Source organism: Nyctereutes procyonoides, unplaced genomic scaffold (genome assembly GCF_905146905.1).
Source record: "Nyctereutes procyonoides isolate TBG_1078 unplaced genomic scaffold, NYPRO_anot_genome, whole genome shotgun sequence".
Classification (NCBI taxonomy): domain Eukaryota; kingdom Metazoa; phylum Chordata; class Mammalia; order Carnivora; family Canidae; genus Nyctereutes; species Nyctereutes procyonoides.
This window is the reverse complement of record NW_026575132.1, coordinates 6581520-6607204: the sequence shown is the minus strand read 5'-3', so window position 1 is coordinate 6607204 and position 25685 is coordinate 6581520. Positions and strand designations below refer to the sequence as shown.

At 38.3% G+C, this 25685-nt stretch overlaps 1 protein-coding gene across 2 annotated transcripts in view; it reads left to right on the top strand.

Moving 5' to 3' along the window:
• The window catches only part of ANKRD44 (ankyrin repeat domain 44), a 317550-nt gene that overhangs the window by 273655 nt on the left and 18210 nt on the right, over positions 1-25685 (top strand). For both annotated transcript variants that reach the window (XM_055345366.1, XM_055345365.1), the window contains exons 18-24: positions 5359-5560; positions 9519-9606; positions 10660-10777; positions 12248-12464; positions 15851-15938; positions 24048-24131; positions 25426-25571. In XM_055345366.1, coding sequence (XP_055201341.1) covers positions 5359-5560; positions 9519-9606; positions 10660-10777; positions 12248-12464; positions 15851-15938; positions 24048-24131; positions 25426-25571 — 943 coding nt within the window. The remainder of the gene's footprint in view (positions 1-5358; positions 5561-9518; positions 9607-10659; positions 10778-12247; positions 12465-15850; positions 15939-24047; positions 24132-25425; positions 25572-25685) is intronic.

Genomic DNA, 25685 nt, shown 5'->3' with positions numbered 1-25685 from the left:
TAAGTGAAAGTTCTTGTCTAATCAAAGTTACCCTTACTGTTCCCCTTAAATTGCCCTTAAAGTTGAGTGTACATAGTTTTGTGTCTTCAATTCTGTGGGGTAATGCTTTTGCATGCTAAAATTCAAGCTAGACTAGGGAAAGAGATGAAAGGAGTTCTGTGGGTAAATCTGGCCTTTCAACCATTCTGTCTTTAAGAGAATTTAAAGTGCCTGTTAGAGAAGAAAGCATGGGTTGGAATTCTGAAGCTTTCCTAATTGCCAGCAGTGTCACTCCATCTTTTTTTTTTTAATATTAGGCCTCCAAATTTAACATAGGTTGATGGATTGTTTGTGGTGCAGATTAAAAGAGAAATTATGGGGATAAGTTTAGCACCTAACTTAAATGCCTTAATGTGACTCTGCTCTTCTGAACAGAGCTGATTCCTTCACATTGGCTTGCTTCCTATGTACATTTCTCTTTCTCCTGTGTCTTCTCTTTATTAAATCTAAATATGTTAGCCATCATATTTTGTAGATACACATGCCATTTACAAGTTGCCAATTCTATTTTCCTAGGCTAAAGCATATTGATGGAAATTAAAATGTTTATTATCTTTGTGATAATATTAACTGGCACTGAAGAAACCAACATTTGCAAATGACATCTAGGCCCTGCTATTATCTATAAAGAATTCATTTCCCTTTGGTGGGAAGTCAGGATTTACACATAAGCTGAAGCAGTAGCTACCATTATACTTTAAAATGAGAAGTTTTATGAAAAGTCGATTTTCAAATAAGTCACAGATAAGCCCAGAATAAAGTAAGATAGGCTGATTTATACCCTGATGTAGACACTCCTAGTACCACAACTTTTTACAGGAGGATAGGTCCTCCCAAGTTGGCTTAAAATTACCTATGGCCAGTTGATAATGGCTGAAACTGGGTGGTAGATATAAAGGAATTCATTACACTCTCCTCTTCTCTTTGTACAAGTTTGACATTTCCTATAATCAAGAGGTAAAGAATCATGTTCCTTTTGTCTTTTTGCACCCTTTCCATAGGAGCTCATGAAAAGCCCACTGTTCAGGCTCAAGGGTCCAATTGGTCTTTGAATATCACCTCCACCATCTAAGGCTGAATGACCATGGAAAGGCTGGGTAATGTCTCTGCCTTTCTGTGTCCCACTCAGTAAAACAGGGATAACAGTAGCATCCAAATGATGGGTTGTCATGGCCATTAAATGAGGTGCTACATGTCTAGTACTGCCTGACACACAGCAAGGGCTCAATAAATTTAGTTATTGCTTCAAAATCCTGGTCAGACTGAAGGTTTGCAATCTTATGCAAATATGGTTCACACAGCAAGTACAGGTCAGAGAGGTGGACATGTAGGAATTTATTTTCCTGTCTCAAGAAAGGCAGTTTGTATAGTAAAAGAACAATAGTCTAGAAGTTAGCCTGAGTGTGTACCTTCTTGCCTCATAATTCTGATCAAGTCACTGTATCTCTGTGTTAAGCCTTCTAGAGAGGGGGGTGTCTAGGTTTTTAATTCAACATTTGTTATTCAACTCTTTCATGCCATTACCTGTAGAGACAAAAGTATCTTGTTTAAAAGTCAATTAAGTGGAGTCACTGGAAAAAAAGTATAAGACATTGCAGATTCTGGGTTTCAAATTCTAATTTGGCCCCTCAATAGCTAAGTGATCTTGGTGACAAATTAATTGTTGCTTGTTTTGTTTTTTTATCAATAAAAAGATTGATTGCATAGGTAAATAGCTGCTATTTAAAAAATATATTTCCACTGCTAATAGTAATAAATGATTATAACAGCCATTATATTAATTCATTTATTCATCAAATAGTCATTGAGTGTCAATTATGCACCAGGCATGATTTAGGATTACAGCAGTGAACAAAACACTTGAAATGCCTTCAACCACAGATAATAAACAAGACAACAGATAAGTAATAGATATCAAGTGGTAATAAGTGCTACACAGATAAAATGAAGCAGGGTAAGTGCGGTGGAGAGAGTCTGGTAGTATGCTGAGGTGGAGTGTGGAGGGCTGCATTTTGGCTCTGGAAAGCCTCCAGATAAGGATATTTGAAGCAGAAGTACCAGGAGAGCCACGTGGCCCTCAAGGGGAAGAGCTTTTCAGAAGAAATAGAAAATACAGATGCAGGGGCTCCTGGCTGGCTCAGTCAGAGGGAGAAGTGACTGGTCTTGGGGTTGTGAGTTTGAGCCTCACCTTGGGTGTAGCGATTACTAAAAAAAATAAACTTTTAAAAAGAAAGAAAGTACAGATGCAATAGCCCAGAGGAGGAAATGCATGTATTTAACCATGGGGTGGGGGGCAGGGGGGAAGGTGGCAGTTAGTGTGGTTGAACAGAGTGAGTGAAGAGGTATATTGATCAGAGTGGAAGGAGGCCTCATCCTAAGAGCCTTGGATTTTAATTATCAAAGAAGGAAGAAGCCATTGACTAGTTTTCATCAAAGACTGATATGTCCAACCTGGGTTTTAAGAGATTTCATCTGGAGGCTGTGTCAGTAACAGATTGCAGCGGGATAACGATGGAAAGGAAAGCACTTGCCATATCTTGGCACGAGGATGGCGCTATGGTGAGAACTGTGTAGATTCTGGATATATTTTAAAGAAAGAGTAGAAATGATGGTGCATTGAGGGCTGCTACTAGCCACACTGCACTTCTGTCTGAATTAGAACAGGGATGTGAGGTTAGGTGTTTTCCTGCCAGAGAACCTATGACGCCTGTGTGGTTAGCAAAAGGGATCCTTTCCTCTCAGCAGACACATCCCTGTCCCAGGGCATGGCACAGCTGGGAGGGGGAGAGAGGCACTACCTTTCAGCACCCATTTCCCTAGTGTCCCAGAGCCCTTGCACACAGCTCCAGCCCTGGGCTTGAGAGGAGAGATAAAGGTGACTCTGAAGTTTCGGGTCTGAGTGACTCGAAGTATAGCATTGCCACTTATTCTGATGGAGGAGGCTGCAGATGGAGCAAGTCTGGGGAAGGAAATTCAGAATTTGGTTTGGGAGACACCTGGGTGGCTCAGTCAGTTAGGTGTCTGCCTTTGTGTCAGGTCGTGATCCCGGGGTCCTGGGATGGAGCCCCACATCAGGCTCCCTGCTCAGTGGAGAGTCTGCTTCTCCCTTTGCCTCTTCCCTCCTGCTTGTGCCTTCTCTCTCTCTCTCAAATAAATAAATAAAATCTTTATTAAAAATAATTTGTTTTGGAATGTGTTAAGCTTGAAATGCATATTTTCAAGTGGAAATATCAATAGGCAGTTGAATCTACAAGTCTAAAAGTAAAAAAGAGAAGTTAGCAACGGGATATAAATTTGAGATTCATCAGCATGTGAATTATTATACTGCATATTATAGGTAATATATGTTTAATACGTCATAACCATAATCATTCACAAAAATAATGTAAAGAGAGAGTATTAAAGCAATTCCTATCAGTACTCTTAAATTCTATGGGTCTTTTTTATGTGTAGTTTTTGGTATCGTTAACATATACTTAGGGAAAAAATTCAAATGATTTTTAAAAAGGTAAGATGAAATAAGTCCATATACTCATTATTTTATATTCCATTTCTAGTGGTAGCCACCTCTACCCTTTTAAGTCTCTTTTTTTCCCCCTTTAAGTTTCTTTTGTATTCTTCTATGGATATAGAAGATATGGAAAGTTTTCTATGGATATAGAAATATACACAGATATAGATAGGTATATATCTGAATATATTTCCTTTTTATATAAATGAGGTCATGTTATACATACTGTCTGAAGCTTAATTTTTCAAAAAGTTTTTGATAGATTTTGTCAAGCCATTCTCCACAAATGTCACATGTTTGCATGTCATACAGCAACACAGCATAGATTGCTTTTTTCACCATGTCTTTTTTTTTTTTTTTTTTTTTGAGACAGAGAGAGAGAGAGAGAGAGAATGAGCAGGGGAGGCAGAAGCAGATTCCCCATAGAGCAGATTGCCCGGGGAGGGGGCTCAATCCGAGGACCCTGGGATCATGACCTGAGCCAAAGGCAGCTGCTTAACCGACTGAGCCACTCATGTGCTTTTCTCACCATGTCTTAACTAATACGAGACATGACCAAACTTAATCGTTGTCAATCTGGTAGTTAGAAATAGTACCTTAAAAATTTACATATTTTTTCCGTATGTTCATTGGCCTTTCATGTTTATTTTTCTGTGAGCTGTCTTTTCATGCCTTTTGTACATTTTCCTAAGTTTTAAAGTGGTTTTTAAGAGAGTTTTATGTATTGGAGATTGATCTTTTGTCTGTGCTAAGCTTTCTTTCAAATATGTTGTGCCTTGAGGAATCAGTGTGGTGGGAAAATAAAAAATGCAGCTGACAAGGAGGGGACCCTGGCTGCTGAGGGCTCTGGGGCAGGTTTTTCCTGTATCTCCTTCACTCCCTCCTCCTCCCCCATCAAGTCCCCCCTCCTATCCTTATCCCTCCTCCCTTTTATTTCCAATGTCCTTTACCTTGTGTGTGCATATACATTTCTTTTTTAACCTTACAGACTTAAAGAAAAAGATCTCTCAGGCTTTCAATGTTGTGCTTTAGTAGCATGAAGCCTCTTAACCTAACATAGCATAGGACCTCACGCGAGGCCTGAACTTGGTGCTGGTACATGGAATATATTTCCATAATTGTGTCCATGTTTTCATGATAATCAATGGGAGAAGTAAAGGAGAAAGGAGGAAGCATCAATTGTGTGCAAGATATTATAGAAAGCCTGTGTGAATTTATCTCTTTTTATCTTTCCTGGGAGGCAGCTTTTACTGTTCTCATTATATATAGATGAGAAAACAAACTCCAAATGAAATTAAGAAACTTGCCCACGGTCCCATGCTTAGAAATTAAAATATTGGACTGTAACAGGTCTGTAGGCTTCTGCTGAATTACCAAGTCCACTTTGTTTTTAGTGATTTTTTTTTCCTTCTGTGTTTAACAGAAAAGTCTCCCCCCAAATATTCTGATTGTGTCAGTACGTTTAGGACTGGACTGATAGAAGATTCCTTTTTATTTCATAAAGATTTTATTTATTTATTCATGAGAGACACAGAGAGACAGAAATAGGGAGAAGAGGGAGAAATAGGCTCCTCGCAGGGAGTCTGATACGGGACTCAATCCCGAGACCCCGGGATCACCCGCTGAGCTGAAGTCAGATGCTCAACTGCTGAGCCACCCAGGCATCCCTAAGATAGAAGATTCTATTAATTCATTCACTGTTGGTCTGTATTAGATTATTAGATTGATCTTTGAGGCTCAGCCCCTCATGTGGGCTGTTGTGGGATTTGAGGTAAGCGAGCATTTGAGTCATTGGTTTCTTCTTTCAGGCCTACAATGGGCACCATCAAGCCGTGGAAGTCCTTCTGCAGTCGCTGGTGGACCTGGACATCAGGGATGAGAAAGGCCGCACGGCTCTGGACCTGGCTGCCTTTAAGGGACACACAGAATGTGTGGAAGCACTTATCAACCAGGGCGCATCCATCTTTGTGAAAGACAATGTAACCAAAAGAACCCCACTTCATGCCTCAGGTGGGTCTTTTCCAGAGTCTGGTTACAAGTCTAAGTAAAAGGATGGCAGCATTTTCTTTCATCCCAACTTTTAAAGTATCAATTTTCTTTCTATATCAGATATGCCTCCACTCTTCCAAAATGCTTTTGGCCTACGATCCACTTGAAGATGATTAGTGTTCTGTGGCCACAAAGGCTCTGGCCGCCGTCGTCGTCTTCTTCTTCTTCTTCTTCTTCTTCTTCTTCTTCTTTTCTGGCCTCCTTCTTTTAGAGCAGTTTTAGGTTCACAGCAAAATTGAGAGGAAAGTACAGAGATTTTTCTGTGTACTTCCTCTCTCTCTCTCTCTCTCTCTCTCTCTCTCTCTCTCACACACACACACACACACACACACACACACATCCATAGCCTTTCCCTTTATCAGTATCCCTCACCAGAGTGTTACATTTATTACGATTGATAAACCTCCAGTGACCCATTGATAATCATAAAAAGTCCATAGTTTACGTTAGGGTCCATTCTTGGTGCTGTCCATTCTAATGAATTTGGACAAATGTATAATGACATGTATCCAGCATGATAGTATCATACAAAGTATGATTTAAATTCTGCCCTAAATATTCTCTGCATTGTATCTTGCCTTCTTAACTCAGGAGAGAGTTTAGAACTTTGCCCATTGGCTGTCACAAAACTTGCTAAAGAGGAGGCAAGGTGTAATGTGATCTTCAGATGAGTTACAGAGACAAAATCACACAGCATTTTAAAGCATAAAATTAATGATTTTTCACAGCTATTTTATCAAAAGTGTCATCAGACAGCAGTCTAATTAGCACATCATTCTCCCAGTCTAAAGGATGCTTAGCTTTTTGCTCTGATTCCTAAGCCATCAGGTGTAAAAATAAAGACTCTTAAAAAGTATATGTTTATATCAAAAAGTAAGTTATTTGCCTTCTCTGGGACTTTTCTCAATATACATAAAATAGAATCCTCTCAAGACATTCCTGGATGCATACACAGATATAGAGGAAATGTGGAAGACTCTCTGGCTCAGCTAAGGCATAAATTTCTTTGGAGTCAGGATTTCAGTGATATCAGCCTTCGATCAGGATAGTAGAGAAATAACTATCTCATGCAGACCATGAAATAATGGGTGGATTGAGGAATCGAAGGTGTAAAGACAGTTTTCCAAAAAGACTTTCTGATTCTTGTTACTTGGAAAAATGTCAGATCTTGTGAAACTATTTCCACGTATATCCTTGAATTTCCAAACCACTTATATTATATTTCCAAGGCAATATAAAGATTGAAAAAAACATGGTGTTGCCTAATTATCTGGAAATGATTTTCCTGGAGAAAAACTTTAGCCATGAGGTCAGTAATGTTCAGTGTGGTTAAATTATAAATTCTCATTTCCTACCACGCTTAGTGTTTTTGGTATTCTTCATATTATTATCAAGTATCATTGTAAAGTTCGGTGTCCCGGGCATTCTTGGTATTATTATAAAGTTCAAATTTAGTTTAAAGATTAGCTGTCTTTTATTTTATTTTTATTTTTATTTTTTTGCTTAGCTGTCTATTAGTGTGGTAAGCATGCTGTGTTACGTACCATGTACAGTATGTCCTGACAATTACAAAAGGCCTATTTAGATTATGGACAATTGTCCTTGTAACAGGTAAACAATGAAGGATAATCATTGTCACTCATGTGCCACTGTGATCAAGGTTGTGGTCCAACGGAGCCCCCTGGTGGTCAAGATGACTCACTCCTTTTGGATTTCCCTCGGGTCATTCATTAAAAAGATGCAGGCTGTCATTTGACTCTATTCTCCACAAAATGTCTGCTGTGCAGAAGCTTCAGCTTGTGCTTCCACAATCTTTTCCAATTTGAGAGGCCAGTTTTGGGGTTTTTTTTCTTCAAATCCTGGGAGTACTGTGAGGGGGCAGGAGCCAGGTTGGATATTAGAGGTTTTGGCACAGATAGTTGCGATGACAGTTGTGGCCTTTGAGCAACATGAAAAATAGCTGTCTGTCACTCACAGCCAGGGAGAGGCTGAGCTAGTCTGAGACAAAGCTAGAGTTGGCCGGGAATGGCGTAAGGAGATGTTAGCATCTTTCTGCTAGAAGGCAACTGAGGAAAATGTGTATGGGAAGCCAATGAGAATTCTAGTTTTGCTACACTTTTATAATAGAGGGGAATTATGATTACCTGAAGGCCGTGAGCTGCTGTGCACCACCCCACACCTGCCAAAAACAAAAAAACAAAACACCACTGTAGAAATGGGTTTGTTCTCCAGCGTACTTAGATGGTTTTATTCTTTTTCTGTGTAGCCAAAAGTCAAACATCTTTAGAACTGTTATGATTATGAGTATTTAAAGAATGTTGTCAATATTCTAATTGACATAGAAAGAAGAATGAATGAAAATACACCAGACCTGCACCTTCACAACCCCATTGTCTGTAGTATTTAGCTGTCAGGCCTCTGCTAATCATTTCCTTTTAAGCACACATTAAATTCTTCCATATTTTACCAGTGGCAATAGATTAATGTAATTTTTAAAACAACAACAAAAAAATAAAAACAACAGCAACAGCAGTATATTGCCTGTATTGCAGTCTATAATTTCCTCCTGAGATACATAAATGGAACATTGCTGAATGAGCTGAATGCAATGGTCTACAAAACGTGGGCATTATTCCTGTAGTTAATTTGAGTTGTGTTGATGAATGTGAGCTCATTCCAATATGCATTGTCCCTGAAAAATATGTCGTTGTTAAATTAGCCTTCTCTCACGACTGGCGTGCAATAAAAAGAACTGTAAAACACAGCTTTTAGAAGAACCTTTATCAACCGAACATAGCTGCATCTATTCCCTTCTCTCTCCACAGCCATAAGGAGGGGAAAGCAATGTGGTTTATGGTGTCCTCATTGTTCAGAAAGGAGAGAAGGTCACATTTGGAATTTTAAACGTATTTGTTCACATTCTGCTCCCTCAGCAGAAAGCTATGGTGTTTTTTGTAAGGCTATGGATTCCATTCAGCAAGCTGGAGGAGAATACCTTAGCCCAGGAGATGATCAGCCCGGGAGGCTTGCTTCCCAAAGAAGCCTCTTGCCTGGTGTGCACTGGGCCATGACCTTGTGTTTTGCCCCAGCTGGTCAAGGCCAACAGTAGGGCCGGCTTTCCTGCCCATGAGCAGCCCTCACTAGGGCCAGAAGGGGCAAGGCAACCCAGAGGCCCAAGAGTTTGGGAAGGTAGCAGCTGCAGGAGATCCTGCAGGGCGGAGAAGCTGGGCTGTGGTTTGAGGACTCCTGGCAGAGTTGTCCTGTAGCCCCAGGCCATACATCTGTGAGTTTCCTGGGAGCTGTCAGTCTAGGAGCAATCAGCTGAGGGCTCACCTACACCTTTCTGGTGTGAGGTTTTGCTTTAAGTCACCGCTAATCAATCAGAACCATTGCTCTAATGTCTACCTCCAAATGTAAAGTGGGAGAAACAAAGGCAGGACCAATTAGCATCTCCCTTCCACATCTCCTCCCATCCTATTCTGCTCCCCTGTTTCCCCTCCTTGCCCTTCTTCCTTCTTTATAAAAAGGGCTGGAGGCAGGCTGGACTCAGGGTTATATAGAATTGGGTGACTCTCTTAGAGGAACACAAAGAACAGCTGAACATTTCGGAGAGGTTATCAGTCCTATACAAGAAGGTAAGAAAGGACATCATTTTTAAGGAACAAACTCCCAGTATAGGAACCAGGAAAAAGCTAGATGAGGACCAAAGTGCCATGATGGGAAGAAAGGGGAAGATGAATTGATTAGTAATGGAAATACTAGGGTATGATGTGCCCAGCAGCAAGCAGGAACTGGAAACCTGGGGATATCTGTCAGCAGCAATTGAAAACCACTGATTTGAAATCCAAATAAATTTCACTTTGGAGGGATACGTGTGGTGCTGGTCTGTTAAAAGGATGTCCATTCTTTTCTTTTTCAGTAATTAATGGTCACACACTGTGTTTACGGCTATTACTAGAAATTGCAGACAACCCAGAAGCGATTGACGTGAAAGATGCCAAAGGACAGTAAGTGTTCTTAAACCTGGCTTGGGGTTGTTGGCATTTCAATCACAACAGGTAAATCAGTTAATTTTGCTCAATAGCTAGGAGTGCTGACTGCTGAATTCTAGTTTGGATATATATTTGAGTGAAATTCATAGTTGAGAGCCCTGGAATAATGAGGGGGTTTTGTGCTAGAGTATATATATATATCCAAGAAAAGTATGGGAAGGGCTGTATCTTGATGAAAAAGAGCCAACATTTTATGTCTGTGGCCATGAGTCCTGGCCTTTCTTTAATTTGTTTCTTGTTTGTATCCATTTTTACCCTCTTCTGAAGCTGCTGCATTCCCTTTTTTAACATTCCCTTTTTTAACAATAATGACCCGAGGGCAGACCTCAAGAGGTTATCTGAATCATAAAAAAAAAAAATCCTTCATATTTTTATAATTTCTGAGGGTGTTTTTCCAAAGTATTTCCATCTATTAGCCCATTCTACCACCTAATCTTCTCTTGCAAATAGGAAATGCAGAGCAAAAACAAAGCACTAGTGACTCACCCTCGATATGAATTAGCACCAGAGTTACAACTAGAACCTCCCCTCCTGGATCCCAACACTCTATTTTTTCCTCCAGACTTGTCAGACTTTTCTTCCAGGCAATGAAGCTTTGATCAAATAAAATCTTGAACAGAAGTTCAACGTAGAAAACTATACAAGTAGAGCTGCAATGATAGTAGCAAGAGGGCCTCCTACATAAACACACTGCCTACTCAGTGATTATTTGGTGACTGCTACACAGTTTTGAAGGTGATGGGATTAACAGGAACATTTGAGAATCCCCCTGTCCCACCTCTATTGCTCATTCTGCTGACACCATTCCACATGGCCTTTAGAGACCAGAGATGGATGCAGCCTGTTCCATGCAAGCAACCTGGGGACACTCAGAAAATCAAGCAATTGTTAAGAGGAGACTCAAGAAAGAGAGAAAAGAGAGGTGTCCCCCTTCTGGAAGTGATGGGGTTTTCATTTGTTTGTTTTCCCCAAACTTCGTCAAAAAGCCTTATTTATTTCTCTGCCTAGAACCCCACTGATGCTTGCTGTAGCATATGGACACATTGATGCTGTTTCATTGTTACTTGAAAAGGAAGCTAATGTAGATGCCGTTGACATCATGGGCTGTACAGCTTTACACAGAGGGGTATGTACATCTTCCTCAACTAGAGTGAAGCAATTTTGCATTGAGCTTGTTTCCTCTTTCCACCCCCATGTGAATTTTTAGTAATAAGATTGTTTCCTAAGATAACTAATTAATCTCAGTTGAAAAGAAATTACAGGGGAGTCTGGCTGGCTCAGTTGGTAGAGCATGCAACTCTTGATCTCAGGGTCATGAGTTGGACCCCAGATTGAGTACAGAAATTATGAAAGAAAGAAAAGAAGAGAAAAGAAAGAAAGAAAGAAAGAAAGAAAGAAAGAAAGAAAGAAAGAAAGAAAGAAAGAAAGAAAGAAAGAAAGAACAAGCTAGCTTTTGCAAAGGTAAAATAATAACAGTACTCTTAGGTCCTGCCTTTCAGATTTCATGCTAGATTAGGATAATAGATACATGAACACCTGCTGTTGGTAGAATTGGTTCTGTTTTGTGATTATATGCACATCATAGAAAATTTACAAAAAAAGAAAGTTATAAGGCTCAAAGAAGAAAATCACAATCACCAGTAATCTTACCTCCTGGAGATAACTGCTTTTTGGCATAGGTATCACCAATATTTTTGCTGCGTATGGATTTATTTTGAATTTTAAAAAGAGGATATGGAAGATGCTATTTGGAACCTGCTTTTTTTCTCTAAGCAGATCAAGGACGTTTTTCTATGTCACTAAATATTTTTCTGCTCCATTATTTTAGTCCCCCATTGTGTGGAAGAGGTATACTTTATTCCAATGTTTACTTAGCTTTCAGTAGCCATGCTATTTCTAATTGTTTTTTTTATTACAAATGTTGCCCAATCAACACCTGAAATATGTATCCTGCTGAAATATGTTTTCTGTGGACAATTCTTCATACACATCTGGCTGAAATTTTTTTAAAGGATGTCAGATAAACTAAATGAAACAAAAACAGAAATCATAAAATGGTTATTTGGGGATGGTGCTGAACACTATGATAAATGAAAAGAACTCTAAGTAGTGAATATCATAATCATAGTTCTCTTTTTCTAATACTTCCTGTGGGTGGTGCCACAGGCTGGGAGCCTTAACACGTCTCATTAGGCCTCACGACAACCTGTGAGTCATTATTACTGTTCCCACTTACAGCTGGATAAACCGAGGCACAGAAAGGCAGATCTGTCTGCATTTTACGAGTGTGAGCCAAGATTTAATTTGCACCTTCCTGATTCTAAAGCTGGTATTTTCCATTCTATCATGATACCTTTTAAGTTAATGTCTTGAGAGTCAAGATATGTTTTGAAAATGCTGGTGTTCACAGAATTCTCAGTCATGAATCTTGCTGGCGTTGTCAGCCCGGCTCCTCAGAAGCAGGGCAGAGTCGGCTTCCCTTAAAGCCCAGGCGTGTGTCCACTTACTCCGAGCCTAGCTCACTTAGACACTGCTTTGCTTCCCCCATCTCTGCCCTTCTGAGATGTGTCTTGTGTTTTTAATTGCAATGCATCAGATTATGACAGGCCATGAGGAATGTGTGCAAATGCTGCTGGAACAAGAAGTATCGATTCTCTGTAAAGATTCCAGAGGGAGGACACCCTTGCACTATGCAGCTGCACGGGGCCACGCCACATGGCTGAGCGAGCTGCTCCAAATGGCACTTTCTGAGGAGGACTGCTCTTTCAAAGACAACCAAGGCTACACGCCACTGCACTGGGCTTGTTACAATGGTGAGTTGATTGTCATTTGACTGATTCCAGTAGATTTCCTGCCCCATACCACTGTGGTCTCGTGGAGGTGAGAACATAGTGTTAAGTTGTAAACCACGGTCTCTAACCTTTCTGCATCTAAGGTACCCACCTCTCCCCACCCTTTTTTTAGCTTTTCCCTTTATTAGCTCCATGATGCCCTAAAGCAGTAAAAATACACTTTCCTCCTTTTTGTTAATCACTAACATCTAACTCCAAATCAGAAGCTCTGATGAACTGAAAGAACTAGTTTTAATCAAGGTTCCTGGCTTACCTGAGTAAACCAGAGATCCTACAAGGAATTAAAATAATACAACTAAAGACAAACAAAAAATATGATGTAATTATGTGTCACAATTGACTATTAGTTGATGGGTGATTTCTTGTGTTGGCATTTCTTTTTCTGTCTTATATCCCCTATTTATTTAGTTGCACTTGTTATTTGGGAGATTTTAAATTTTTCGTTTCACTGAGTTGAGTAAAAAAGAAAATGCATACTAATTGTAACATATCATAAATGCTGAAGTACCTAAAGTAAAATTGTCTCCATTTCCAAATTTACTTTCTGATGTAATTTGGTATATATCTTTCATAATTTTCCTGTGAGAATAATAAATAAATACAAATTGCATGTGCATCTGTTTTTGAAAACTAGAATTGGATAAGAAATATTATATAACTTTCTTTTTTTGTTACTGTTTAAGTTTCTGTTGCAGATATTCTTACAAGTCAGTATATATTATTATACACTGATCTTTTTAATAATTTGTATATTTTGTAGCTATAGAGCTACAGAGATGATAGCTACATAGCTATGTAAATGTACACTGCGTATACCAGAATTTATTCCTTATTCATACCAGATCCTGTTGATGAACAGTCAGATTCGCTTCAGGTCATTTCCTTTTAAAGACACTGCTGCAGTGTGTTGTTCATATTAGTCCCTTAACTTCTGTCAGATAAGTTTCCAAAAGTGAAATTATTGATGAGGGCATGTTTATTTTTTAATTTTAGTGAGTTATACCATATTACTTTACCAAGAGAGTATAAAAAGTCATTATTCCATCAGACATGTATATAAAACTTACTATTTTCTTAAGCCTTTGGCAGCCCAAGACAATACCATCTTTTTGTGTGTGTGTCACTTTGAAGGGCAAGAAACAGGTATCTCATTATTTCAATTTGTGTTTCTCTGATAGTGTATTTATTTTTATGTATTAGCATTTCCTTTTCCTCTCCTGGACATGCATTTTTCATCTGTTGCCCATTTTTTCCTATTGAGTTATTTATCATTTCTCATATGCTTTAGAAGTACCTTGTCTTAGAAATAGGAATCCTCCATTTGTTATGTGTGCTGCAGGTGTTTTCTTTCTGTCTCTCATTTGTTTTTGTTCCTTGTTTATGATATTTTTTTTCCATGCAGAGATTTTGAACTTTCATTAGTTGACTCTATCAAAAAAAATTTTTTTTTTATTGCATGTAGATTTTCAGTCTTGCTTGAGACGGTCTTTATCCCCTCAGTTTAGGTGGATAATTTCCCATATATTTCCTACTCGGTGCTAAGTAAAATTTCTATAATTTTATTTTTCCATTTTCAATTCTTCTATTAGAATTTTCACTCAGAAACTATGATTATTAGGACTAGCAAGGTTTTTGAGTGCTCTAATATATTGCTGTCAGACCTTCTTTTATAATCCTTTTTTCAGTGAGAGCCAAGTTTTCTACTTGTTTGACTTGGTTATGCTCCTTCCCTGCCATTGGCAGACTGTGATTTTTTTTTCTACCTACTAAGGGATGAGAACCCCCAAACCCCCATCTGAGTCAAGCTGTGAGAGTCCTCTGGCACTAGAAAACCTACAGGAAGGGGAAGACACAATAAGGGTGCTGATTACAGACCACATCCTCTCCCCTGGAGTGAGGGGGGGTGCTGGTGGGTCTCTCTGTTCTTAGGCCTCTCCAGATGCAAGCCTGGGAGGAGGATCAACCCCTGCCTGACCAATCACCCTTCAGTGCAGTCTTCTGGATCCAGGGTTCAAGTTCAGTCTTCCCGATTCCCCCACACACTGAGCACTTTGAATATTGAAAGTTGTGCAAGCGTCCCCAGTCCTCCCTACACAGACCTTAGGTTGGGATTCATATAGTCTCCAAGGAATGGTAGGTGGAGATGCTCCCCTAAGCTAGGTCCTTTGTGGGAGATTCATTGTAAAGAGAAGTTGAAGCATCTGGGACTATTTGAGTGAGGGCTAGTTGTAGTTGGAAAGCTAAACAATATAACTTGAATAAGCTTAGGGGATTTTATATTCCTTACTTCATATGCTTCTCTATCCTCCTAAAAGTAGTTTCACCTTTTCTCTCTATAGGTGCAAGAAGGGTTTGACTTGTATTTCAAAGCTTAAAATGATCCAATCTACATAATTCTGGGATAGATCATAAGAGGACTCTAAATTAGCACTAAATTCAGCAACAAGAAGTTCAGAACAATAGTCTGTATTCCAAAGCCAAATGGCATTGCCTTCTTGCTCTAAATATTGCACATTGTCTCACAAACCATGTTTAGGTCCTTTATCAACTGAAAACTTTATCATCCTGTAACCTAGGTAGGGCAGGCATTACTAGTCTGATTTTTTACCTATGGGAAACTGAGGCTCATGGATCCCAAGTGGGTTGCCTAAGTCACATAACAAGTAAGCTGACAGGACTGGGGCCTTAACTCAAATTCAGTCGATTTACAAACTATTGTCATTTTGTTGAAAATAATTCCTCACATTAATTCATCTACTTATTTAAAAAAATCCATATTTGGTACATACTATTTGCCAGGAACTGGTCTTGGTGCCATTTTAAACACTTAACATAGTCTTTTATAGTCAAAGCCCTTTCACCTGCATTATCTCACATACTGTTTTCTGTCGATCACATCTTCTTTCCTCAGTTAGGTTGCATAATTGTATGTGAACCTATTCATGTGGGTGAAAGGAGAATTTCCTGTTGTTAATATGGGCAAATGGAGGCATATCTATTTCAGGCATCTGTCTACTGAGAGCTGAGGATGACATCAAGTCTATTCCATTTGCAAATGAGGTCTCTTCTTTATCTCATTCTCTCCTCTAGAACATATGGCCTTCACTGTTTCATCATGTCTCAAAACACCTGTGAGCATAGTTAATAACATTTTGGCATTTTGTGAATTTTATTCCATGGAGGATGAACATTCGGTCAATTCAGGAAAATTCATGAGCCAGAATTCAATACTTAACCAAAAATGATAGATAGATAGATAGATAGATAGATAGATAGATAGATAGATAGATATTGTTGAACAAAATTTCGTTCTTGGAAACTCTCTACATTCTTTTGATTCCTTGCAGGTAATGAAAACTGTATAGAGGTACTTTTGGAGCAGAAATGTTTTCGCCAATTTATCGGTAATCCCTTTACTCCACTGCACTGTGCAATGTAAGTAGAAACACTGGAAGTTAACGGTGTTGCTTTTATCTTTTTTTTTTATTTATTTATGATAGTCCACAGAGAGAGAGAGAGAGAGGCAGAGACACAGGCAGAGGGAGAAGCAGGCTCCATGCACCGGGAGCCCGACGTGGGATTCGATCCCGGGTCTCCAGGATCACGCCCTGGGCCAAAGGCAGGCGCTAAACCGCTGCGCCACCCAGGGATCCCTGCTTTTATCTTTTTAACTATACACAGAGAAATTGCCTTTTGGGGGAAGGGCCTGGCTTTTAGACCAGAAGTAAGACCAATATATTCCATTTTGCTGCTAAGGGCAAATAGGTCTCATAGCAAAGTGTGGTTCCTAGTTTTTTAATTTTTTTTTAACTTTTTTATTTATTTATGATAGTCACAGAGAGAGAGAGAGAGAGAGAGAGAGGCAGAGACACAGGCAGAGGGAGGAGCAGGCTCCGTGCACCGGGAGCCCGACGTGGGATTCGATCCCGAGTCTCCAGGATCGCGCCCTGGGCCAAAGGCAGGCGCCAAACCGCTGCGCCACCCAGGGATCCCCAGTGTGGTTCCTAGTGTTAATGATTTTCCAGTAGCTTTCTGTGGTGTGCCCAGGTTCCAAGGCAGCTCACATGTCACCTGAGAGGAACTATATGAAGGGTAGGAGGTGACTCAGAGGCACGTTACACCCCAGGTGAAGAGGTCTTCAGATGTACCTTACATTTGTGTACCAAATTCAAAAAAATAAGCTAGGGTTAACAACAATATGCCTGCGGATGATTAGAAAGACATCTTATAGCAGGAAGGCTTTTTATATATTGTAATTCTCCATTCTTCATGTGTTGTAAGTTCTTTTTTTGATAAATGTACTTTTTGCTGCCATCTCGTAGTCTGAAGCATTGTTTAGAGAATGAAGTGACTTTAAGGCAGACTTCCATGGTCATTCTGGGGGAGGATGGTCACCTGGGGCCTGCTTTGTCTTTGCATTTGCCTACGGGCTTCACAAGCAGCTGGGTCATTGGACTGAAAGATATTGGAGGTATAACGTGGATCAATAAAGAAAGTAAGGAATAGAGAGTAGGAGTGATTTTAAATTTGAAGGAACAACGTCTTTGTTGATTCGGTACTCCTAAAAACCTAACATTTCGCTTCATATAAGTGCTGTGCAGTAAACTCCCTCCTGGATGTAGGGGTTCTGAAGAAATGCAGGCATTACAGAATGTGTGCCACGAGAACTGTTAAAATGATTTAAAGAAGCAATTCAAAGTGATGCAAACAACTTTATTTTACACTTCATGAAGCAGACAGTCTACTTTCAAGAGGCCAGAGAATTGCAAAGTAAGGCAGAAAGCAGTAAGCTTTCACAGATTAAAGTACAGGAAACAGAGAAAGAAAGAAATAAAAATATCTGATAAGGAAGGGTTACATATTTGGCCTTATTGGAGGTATCACCGGAATGGGTGATATAACTTGGTAATTATTAATTGGTTAAGTAGATGGTCTGACATCTGGGAGCTGGTACATTTTCAAGAACATGAAACCTGAAAGTTAAGTTTTGTTTTGCTGTTGTTGTTTCCCAGGATCAGTGGTGCCTGGCGCTACCAGGTAAAGGTTCATTCATGTGGGATCAGTTTGGCAGCTCTTCCTTCCCACTTTGATCAGCCTCTGGCCAACTAAGAGATTTGGGCAAAGGTGATGTTGCAAGTTACTCTCAGTTACCACTGTCTCTTTGGGTCTCAGTCTATATTTCACAGGAGATAATGTTAGGTTTACATTCTAGGTGGAAGAAGACCATAAGTTGGCTGGCTTATGACTGCATACAGTCATCTAAAACCCTTGAGAGAATAACAGACTAAGAAGCAACAGGCCAGGAGGGTACTTATTAATAGTAAGAGTATTCCTAAGGTTTGCAGGACATTCCTGAACCAGGGTCCCCATGAATCAAACCAACTAGAATCACATAAATTTAGAAATAATCCCAAAGAGTGGATTCTTCCTTAAGCCAGCTGACCTGTTCATGTATTTTATGTAACCACATTTCCACTTCCCCAGAAGTGTTTATCCAGCTAGCTTGTTCTAGAGAAACCTAGACATTAGAAATCAGGAGAAAGTCTGTGATGGACAGAACCACAGGCTCACCAACATTATAGCAAAGCCAACAGTAGGTTAGAAGTTGGATTACCCTCCATTGCAATGGCCTGCTGTATATGAACAATGGCATTATCTTTCTAGGCCAGGGCAAGGTGGAAGGTGGACAAAGGAATCATAAAGACCTTCATGGTAGAGTACTTAGGAAAAGAATGGCCAAAGAGGGAAGGAGGAATGGAAAGAAATGTTCTTGATCCAAGATCTTGGGAGGAAATGGTGTACTTCAGTGTCAGCTACTAATCTTCCCAATTTGCTTTTGAGGTCTCTGGCATTGGCACAGGACCAGATGTCAGATGGAGCCTTCTCCAGTTGTGAAATATGTACCCAGGTTCAACATCTTGTAGTTGGCAGTGATGTCAGTGGTCAAGGGTACTTGGTAGAAACCTTTCCAGGAATCTCACTTTTGCAAAAGTATCAGAGTAGAGTAAAGCAATAACTGTCTGCAAATGACAAAAGACTTAAATGTACCTATTGTGACATCTGATGATAGATCATTACAAGGAATTGACAAGGAACTTTGGTTATTTTTGTTGTACATAACATTCAATGATAAGTAGAATTACGACAGACATTAGAACATATCAGAATTTTAAGAATTTTTAGAAACACTTATAATAACATACAAATACAACATAAAAACATCATTCCACATTTGGCAATGCTTCTTATATAATTTAACAAACCAAATAAACCTAATTAGTTTAATATTTTTTTCATAAGGAATAAGAAAAAAAATCTTTTGAGATGTTCCAGATATCTTTTAAACATCCCAGACTTCATTCAAGGACAAAAATACTTCATTTAGAATTTGATTTGGGGGAAGTTTGTCCAAAATATCAAAGGATTTTGAAACACTTGGTTGAATAGGATCATAGGTCACTGTGCAATAGTAAGCTATCCATTAACCAAAGCAATAAAGACTTTAAAGATAAATACAGAAAGTTACATAGTACCTAAAAAAACAAACAAAAAATCTCCTTGACTTTTAATATTAAGAAGACTGGGTTTTCTTAAGTAATTAAAGACTAAATAAAGATAGCCTAAAGCACAGTAAATTATTTTGGTAAGACACAAAATCTGCTTTATAGGAGGATTACTTAAAAGATAAAAACAAACAAAACACATTTACTTATGGTTTCTTATTAAGAGCAGATCAATAATCTAACTAAAAAAACCCCTTTGTTCTTTTAACAGAGTGAAAACCAAATTCTAATTTTATACTAGTATACTTTGATATTAAAACTCATTTTTTAAAAACTTAAATAAATCCATTCCAATCTTAGCCAGCTTGGCCACACATAGAATTCCTTTTCCAAGATTCCTTTTCCATAGACCATTTACAACTTTTTATATCCATTCACATTTCGTACTAATTTTTTCCTCTCTTTCTTATTCCAAAAAAAAAAAGTCATCTTACTTGAGGAGAAAATTACTTTTCTCTTTTTTGTTACCAAAACAAGAAAACAAATAAAGCCCATGTCTTTCATTCTGTTCCTTATCCAAAAAATACATTCTACTTTTATTACCTACTTTTCTAACACAGTTATTTGCTCTCACACTTATTATTTCAAAATAGTTTTAATTGATTAAAATTCTTAACCCCTTGAATCTTTAAAACTAAGTAGGCAATAGTGGATTGTCTGTTACATTGCCATTCTGTGGATTGGCAAATTCATAAATAAATTTCATAATTTCTAAAGTATATCCTTCCTCATATACCTTTCTCAACGTGGTACAAAACATATGTACTAACGGAGCCAAATATCTGTAGTTCCTCTGTCAAAGGAAGCCAAAAGTAGATAAATCTGTGTTCAGTAATAATGTTTCTGAATTTTCTATGAATTGGAAATGATCTAGAAGTCAATGAATATCCATCATTTAATGTATGTCAGTATAACTTTAAGGTTTTAAGTTACCAAACTTAAAATTATTTAAGTTTTGGAAACTATTTTTATGTATACATATCATAAAGCATAATTATTGTTGAGAAGTTGATTTATAAGCTTTTATCTTACTTACCTCAATTTAATTTACTTGTTCTTAATGATTATGTTTGGATCACTCATGAAAATTTCATGAGATATTAAACAGCTAACTATCATCTTAAATTATCTTTCTGGCTGACAAATTCTGTAACAGTGATAACAAGAGCTCACCTGATTTTTAGCAAACCTAGGTCGAATAAAGTTTTATGTCTGCAGTATAAATGTTGATAAGTCTGAAGACATGCTTGTTTTAATTCAACCAACCAACCAAAAACTAGTCTTTCTTTACCAAAGATTTTTAAAGTAGATCATGTGAACCTGAAAAACATTTGGGTTAGTTTCTATATTTCAGAGAGTATTCTTGACTTGTGTAAGTGCTTAATGTTCTTTTTATTATTATTATTATTATTATTATTATATTAATTAACTAATTTATTTATTTATTTGTGGGGGGGGGCACAGGGAGAGAGAGAATCTTAAGCTGGGCGAGGAGCCCCACCTGGGGGTGTATTCTCACAACCCTAAGATCATGACCTGAGCCAAAACCACGCGTCAGAAGCTTAAGCACCTGAGTCACCAGGCGCTCCAAGTGCTCAGTGTTCTTTAAGCCAATTAAATAGAGCTCTTTACAAATTAATTTTGGCAATACCATCTGAAAATAGAAAAAAATGTAACATACATACATAGACATACACACACATATAGACAGACATGAACAGAAATCTTATAGCTTTTGTTTTTAAATTTTAGCCTTTAAATGGGTATGATAGTGCAAAACTCACTAGTTTATTTAACAACAACAACAACAAAACAACACAGATCCAAATTGTGTTTCTGGCAAATGGATTAAGTTATGATTACTGGCTTAGATGGCTTAAACTTTTTACTAATTTTAGGAGAGAAAACAAGATTTTTAAATTTTAAAAAAATTCCATTATAGTTAATATGTAGTGTTTTATTAGTTTCAGGTGTACAATATAGAGATTCAAGAATTCCATCTATCACCCAGTGCTCATCAAGACTTAAGATTTTTTATTTCCCTAGTTTCCAAATAGCTGTCTTTTCCTCTTCCTTTTTCTATAAGAATTATCTCCCTTAAATGTGCATTTCAAAGAGATGGCCTAAATGTGAGTTCCTAAAGACGACCAGGCCTCAAAGGCACAGGGACAGAACACAAGATCCTCCAAGAAGGACTTTTATTTATTTCATAAATCCAGGATTTTACAATTACCTACAAGCCTTTTGAGATGAATAAGGGTGTTTTGGGGATCGGTAAAAAGACTAGATGAGGTTTTTCTGGTCTTTGAAAACAATTTGTAAGGCAAGGAGTGTTGATTTTAATTCCTTAAAAAAGGGCTGACCCACTCATCTACTACATTATTTTTAATTTGCTTCTTTATATCAAGGGGAAGATATTTCTTCAACTAAGGTAGAAATCAAATGATTCCTTGGTTCTAGATTTAGAGCTGTTTGTCTTTGGAGTTCTCCCCATTCCCTACCCCTCACCCCAGGTACATAGTTTCATTTTAGCTTACCAGGAAGGCCTAAAAGAAAGTTACTATTCGGCTGTGAATACCACCTTCCTATTTGGCCAACTTCTGGCAAACCGTAAAGCTATTTAAAAAAAAAAAGAAAAAGACCTTTCAAGTACCTTGTTAAGCCAGGACAAACAGTAAGTATCGCTGGCAATATTGAACAATCCATGAATGCAAGATGTGCCCCCAAAGATGGTACGATAGATACTACTTTCCCAAGATCCAGAGCTACCTCCCAAAGATAGCCAAAAGAAGGATTTAGGATAAGCAAGAAGACAATAGCAGTCCTTGGGAGAGACAAGGATCAATAACCAATGGGTACCTCAAAACCAAATTCAGAAGAATCTAAATTTGGAAAGGAAGGGACAACATAAAATTATACCTGTCCCTCTTGACCAGCCACCACAAAGACTAGGAAAGCTGAATCTGGTTGGATTTCTCACCCTTTGCCTCCTCCTGTCAGGTTTCACAGTTCCCATCTGCAGGCTCCTGAGCAAGTGGGATTTAAAGTAGAGAGTATTACCCTGAAGGCATATACCAGAATTTGGCAAGATTTTTCAATTAATTTTAATTTTATTTCCCCTTGGCTGTTAGAGGGAATAACTGGTAGCAGTTAATTGGAGAATCCTTCGGCATCTTGTCAACACTGGAAGCAGCCCATATAGGGGCCCTCCTTTGAGGGTATATATGGGGGCATTTGAGTTGCTATCAAAGGATTTGCACAAAACCTCGTAGACAGTCTTTTTTCCAGTGTCCTTGTAGATTGCACATGAGACCTCAATTTCTGAGCCAGTGTTTTTATGCTGGTGCAATGGGGCAAGCCCAGGAGGTGTTTTAGGTTTCTGCCCTTTGGAGCAATTGCAGCTGTAAGGCCACTAACTTTGAAAAGACTTTTTTCTGATCTTAAAGCCTCTTCACAGTAGAAAGGCAATTCAGAGGATTAGTAGACTGTGAGGACTCAGGTAAAGGAGGATAAAGGGCAATAGTAGGAGTCATATCAATCTTACAGTCTTTGTTTTAGTTCTCTCTTGTATCTTTAATTTTTCATTAGCCTTGACAATAAATCTTTCAATGAAGCTATTTTGGAATCCTGAAGCTTTTTGGAAGCTTCTGCATACCAGCTAAAATTGGTATCCCATTCTCTTTGTTGATTTGGGAACCCTTGCTTTCAAGTGTACTTCTTAAATGAACGATCTTATCTAACTGGAACATTCCCCATGATGGCCATTATAATTCTGGGTTGCCTTAGTAATATTTTTGCCATTTTTGTAGATATCTATAGCATCTGGAACCACAGTTCTTACACATAAAATAAGCAACTGTGCTGGAAGGCAGGGTGCTCAATTCTTTGAAACTTGAAGGTTTTTTTTTTTAAGCTAAGCCTTGAGTCTCTTGGAGCCAAATTAATACCTAAGAGAGATGTGCCATTGGGTTTGGGATTTGTGTGGTGTTTTACAGTGTACCCTGTTGTGGGGAAATTTTTTTGAGCTTGGTGAGTGATCTAGTGTCAATCTAACCTGCTCCATAATCAACTTATCCTATCACAGGAGTCTTAGATTTATGTGGTGATCACTCTAACAGCTTTTAAGTGCTCAACCCATGTGCATAAATTTCATAGCTTTGGCTTCTGAGATTCTCATTAACAATAGATCTATTACTCTTCACAAGCTTTCTTTACAAGGGTGGATGCCCTCATGGCTTTTAATAGTCCAACTTGTGCCTACTTAGATATTGATGTGCCATTGGTCAAAAACAGTCTGCATTTTTTTCTTAATTTATTTCCCCAAGTCTCCCAGGGGTTTATACTGTGGACTTACTTCAAGGCCCCTGTTAGTCTTTTAGCAGCTGCCACCTACTGTAGACTTCCAGTATAGCTATTGCAGAGCCTTTCTAGGATCACAAAACCTTTCTGGGGACTTTAATAAACACTTTTCCTTAAGAAGTTTTGGATAAAGTTTGTTTGGCTTGGAGAGTTGCACACAAGGGAGCAGACCTCAAACCCAAGAGTGATTCACCCTCAGCCCTTGGTAACGAGAGGAATAGTGAACTCTGAGGGTTCTGCAGGTGTCCTGCCTCTGTGCCTCCTCCTCCAGCCTATGAGTAGTCACCTTCAAATGCTACCCTCATCACCAACACTGTTAAAATGATTAAAGAAGACAATTTAGGTGATATAAATTTTATTTAGCACTTCATGAAGCAAGCAAATCTCCAAACTCTTGAGAGTGAAGACTGCTTACCTCATGAAGTGTTAAATAAAGTTTATTTGTATGACCTAAATTGTCTTCTTTAATCATTTGAACAGAACATAAACCACAGATATTTGCATCAGACATTTTCGAATGTATCAGATTGTTAAATATACAGTAGATAGGAAGATGGAGTAGGAAGGGATATATAATTTTTTAATGGAAAAATTTTAAAGGTAAAATCTATTTTCATTTTAGAATAAATGATCATGAGAATTGTGCATCATTGCTACTTGGGGCCATAGATTCCAGTATTGTTAATTGCAGAGATGACAAAGGCAGGTAAGTGATCCCAAGATGGCATGCCTCTTGTCTTGATCAATCTTAGTCTCTGCTTTGTGGTTGTATAAGTAGCCAAACATTTATTTTTTTAATTGAAAAAGTAATATAAATAATATAAAAGCATTGGGGTTTTTTCTTTAATTTTTTTAAAAAGATTTTTATTTATATAATCTCCACCCCAGAGTCGGACTCCAACTCACAACCCTGAGATTAAGAGTCACATGCTCTACCTCCTGAGCCAGCCAGGTGCCCCTATAAAGCACCTTAATTCTTTTAAGAATTAAATGTATAATTAGGTATTATATATATTATAAATATATAATTAGGGTATATAATTAGGAGAAATTACTTTCTTAGCCCGAAAGCACCAACCTGTTCCATTGAGAAAGCCACCTTAAACTGTTCTTTTCAGATTTTTATATTCTCCCAAATATTTTCTATACATAGCTACCAACATAGATGAAAATATATGCTTATGTTCTTTTTATGCAAATGGGAGAATTCTATTACAATACTCTGCTTTTAGTGTATCTTGGAGAACTTTTCATGCCAGCATATATAGATTTACCATACTCTTTTTAAAGGTGCATATTACTTCATTGAATAGGTATACTCGTTTAATCAGCCTGCCTTCTATTGAATAACGTTTAGGTTTTTTCCAACATTTTTGCTATTTCAAAGAGTGGTACAGTGAACAGTCTAGTATACATCTGTTCACGTGACCAAGTATGTCTAGGAGATCAGTTTTTAGATTGAATTTTTTATTTTGATAAATAATACCAAATTGTGCTCCTAGAGAAATCAACTATCCAAATTAGATAATGGGGGCTTTTTTTATTATTTCAATAGCCAATTATCTACAAATGTCAGACTTAGTTTTGAAAGTATCTTCTTTAAGAAGATACTTACTTGTGGGGCTCAAACTCATGACCCTGAGATCAAGAATCATGGGCTCTACTGACTGAGCCAGCCAGGCGCCCCAATTCTGGAAGTATCTTTATCAAAGATAAGAAAGAAGTCACTGGAACTGAACATCAAAGGGTCAGTAAAGACGCTAATTTTATTATCAGGGCCACCACTTACACCCTCCAAAGTTAGGGAATGCCATTCACATAGGTGACTGTTCAAAGTCCACTCTGAATGGACTTTAGAGTAGGCCTAATTGTTATCTCTGCAAACTGAGAAGTTTTAAATCCCTAAGATGACACTGTGCACATATTTCTTCAGGCATATACAGAAAGAGAGTGTGTTAAATTTAAAGGAAACTGAAATCCTATTTGTTTTAAATCATTAGGACACCACTTCATGCAGCAGCATTTGCTGATCACGTGGAATGCCTGCAGCTTCTTCTGAGACACAATGCTGAAGTGAATGCAGCGGACAATTCAGGGAAAACAGCACTGATGATGGCTGCTGAGAACGGGCAGGCGGGCGCTGTGGGTATGTGCTTGACTGGTGGGCTTCGCATTCATGCCCAACCCAAACTGGAGTAACATAAAACTGAGAAATCAGTTATTCTCTTGGTATATGCATGTAAAAAAGGCCAACATTTTA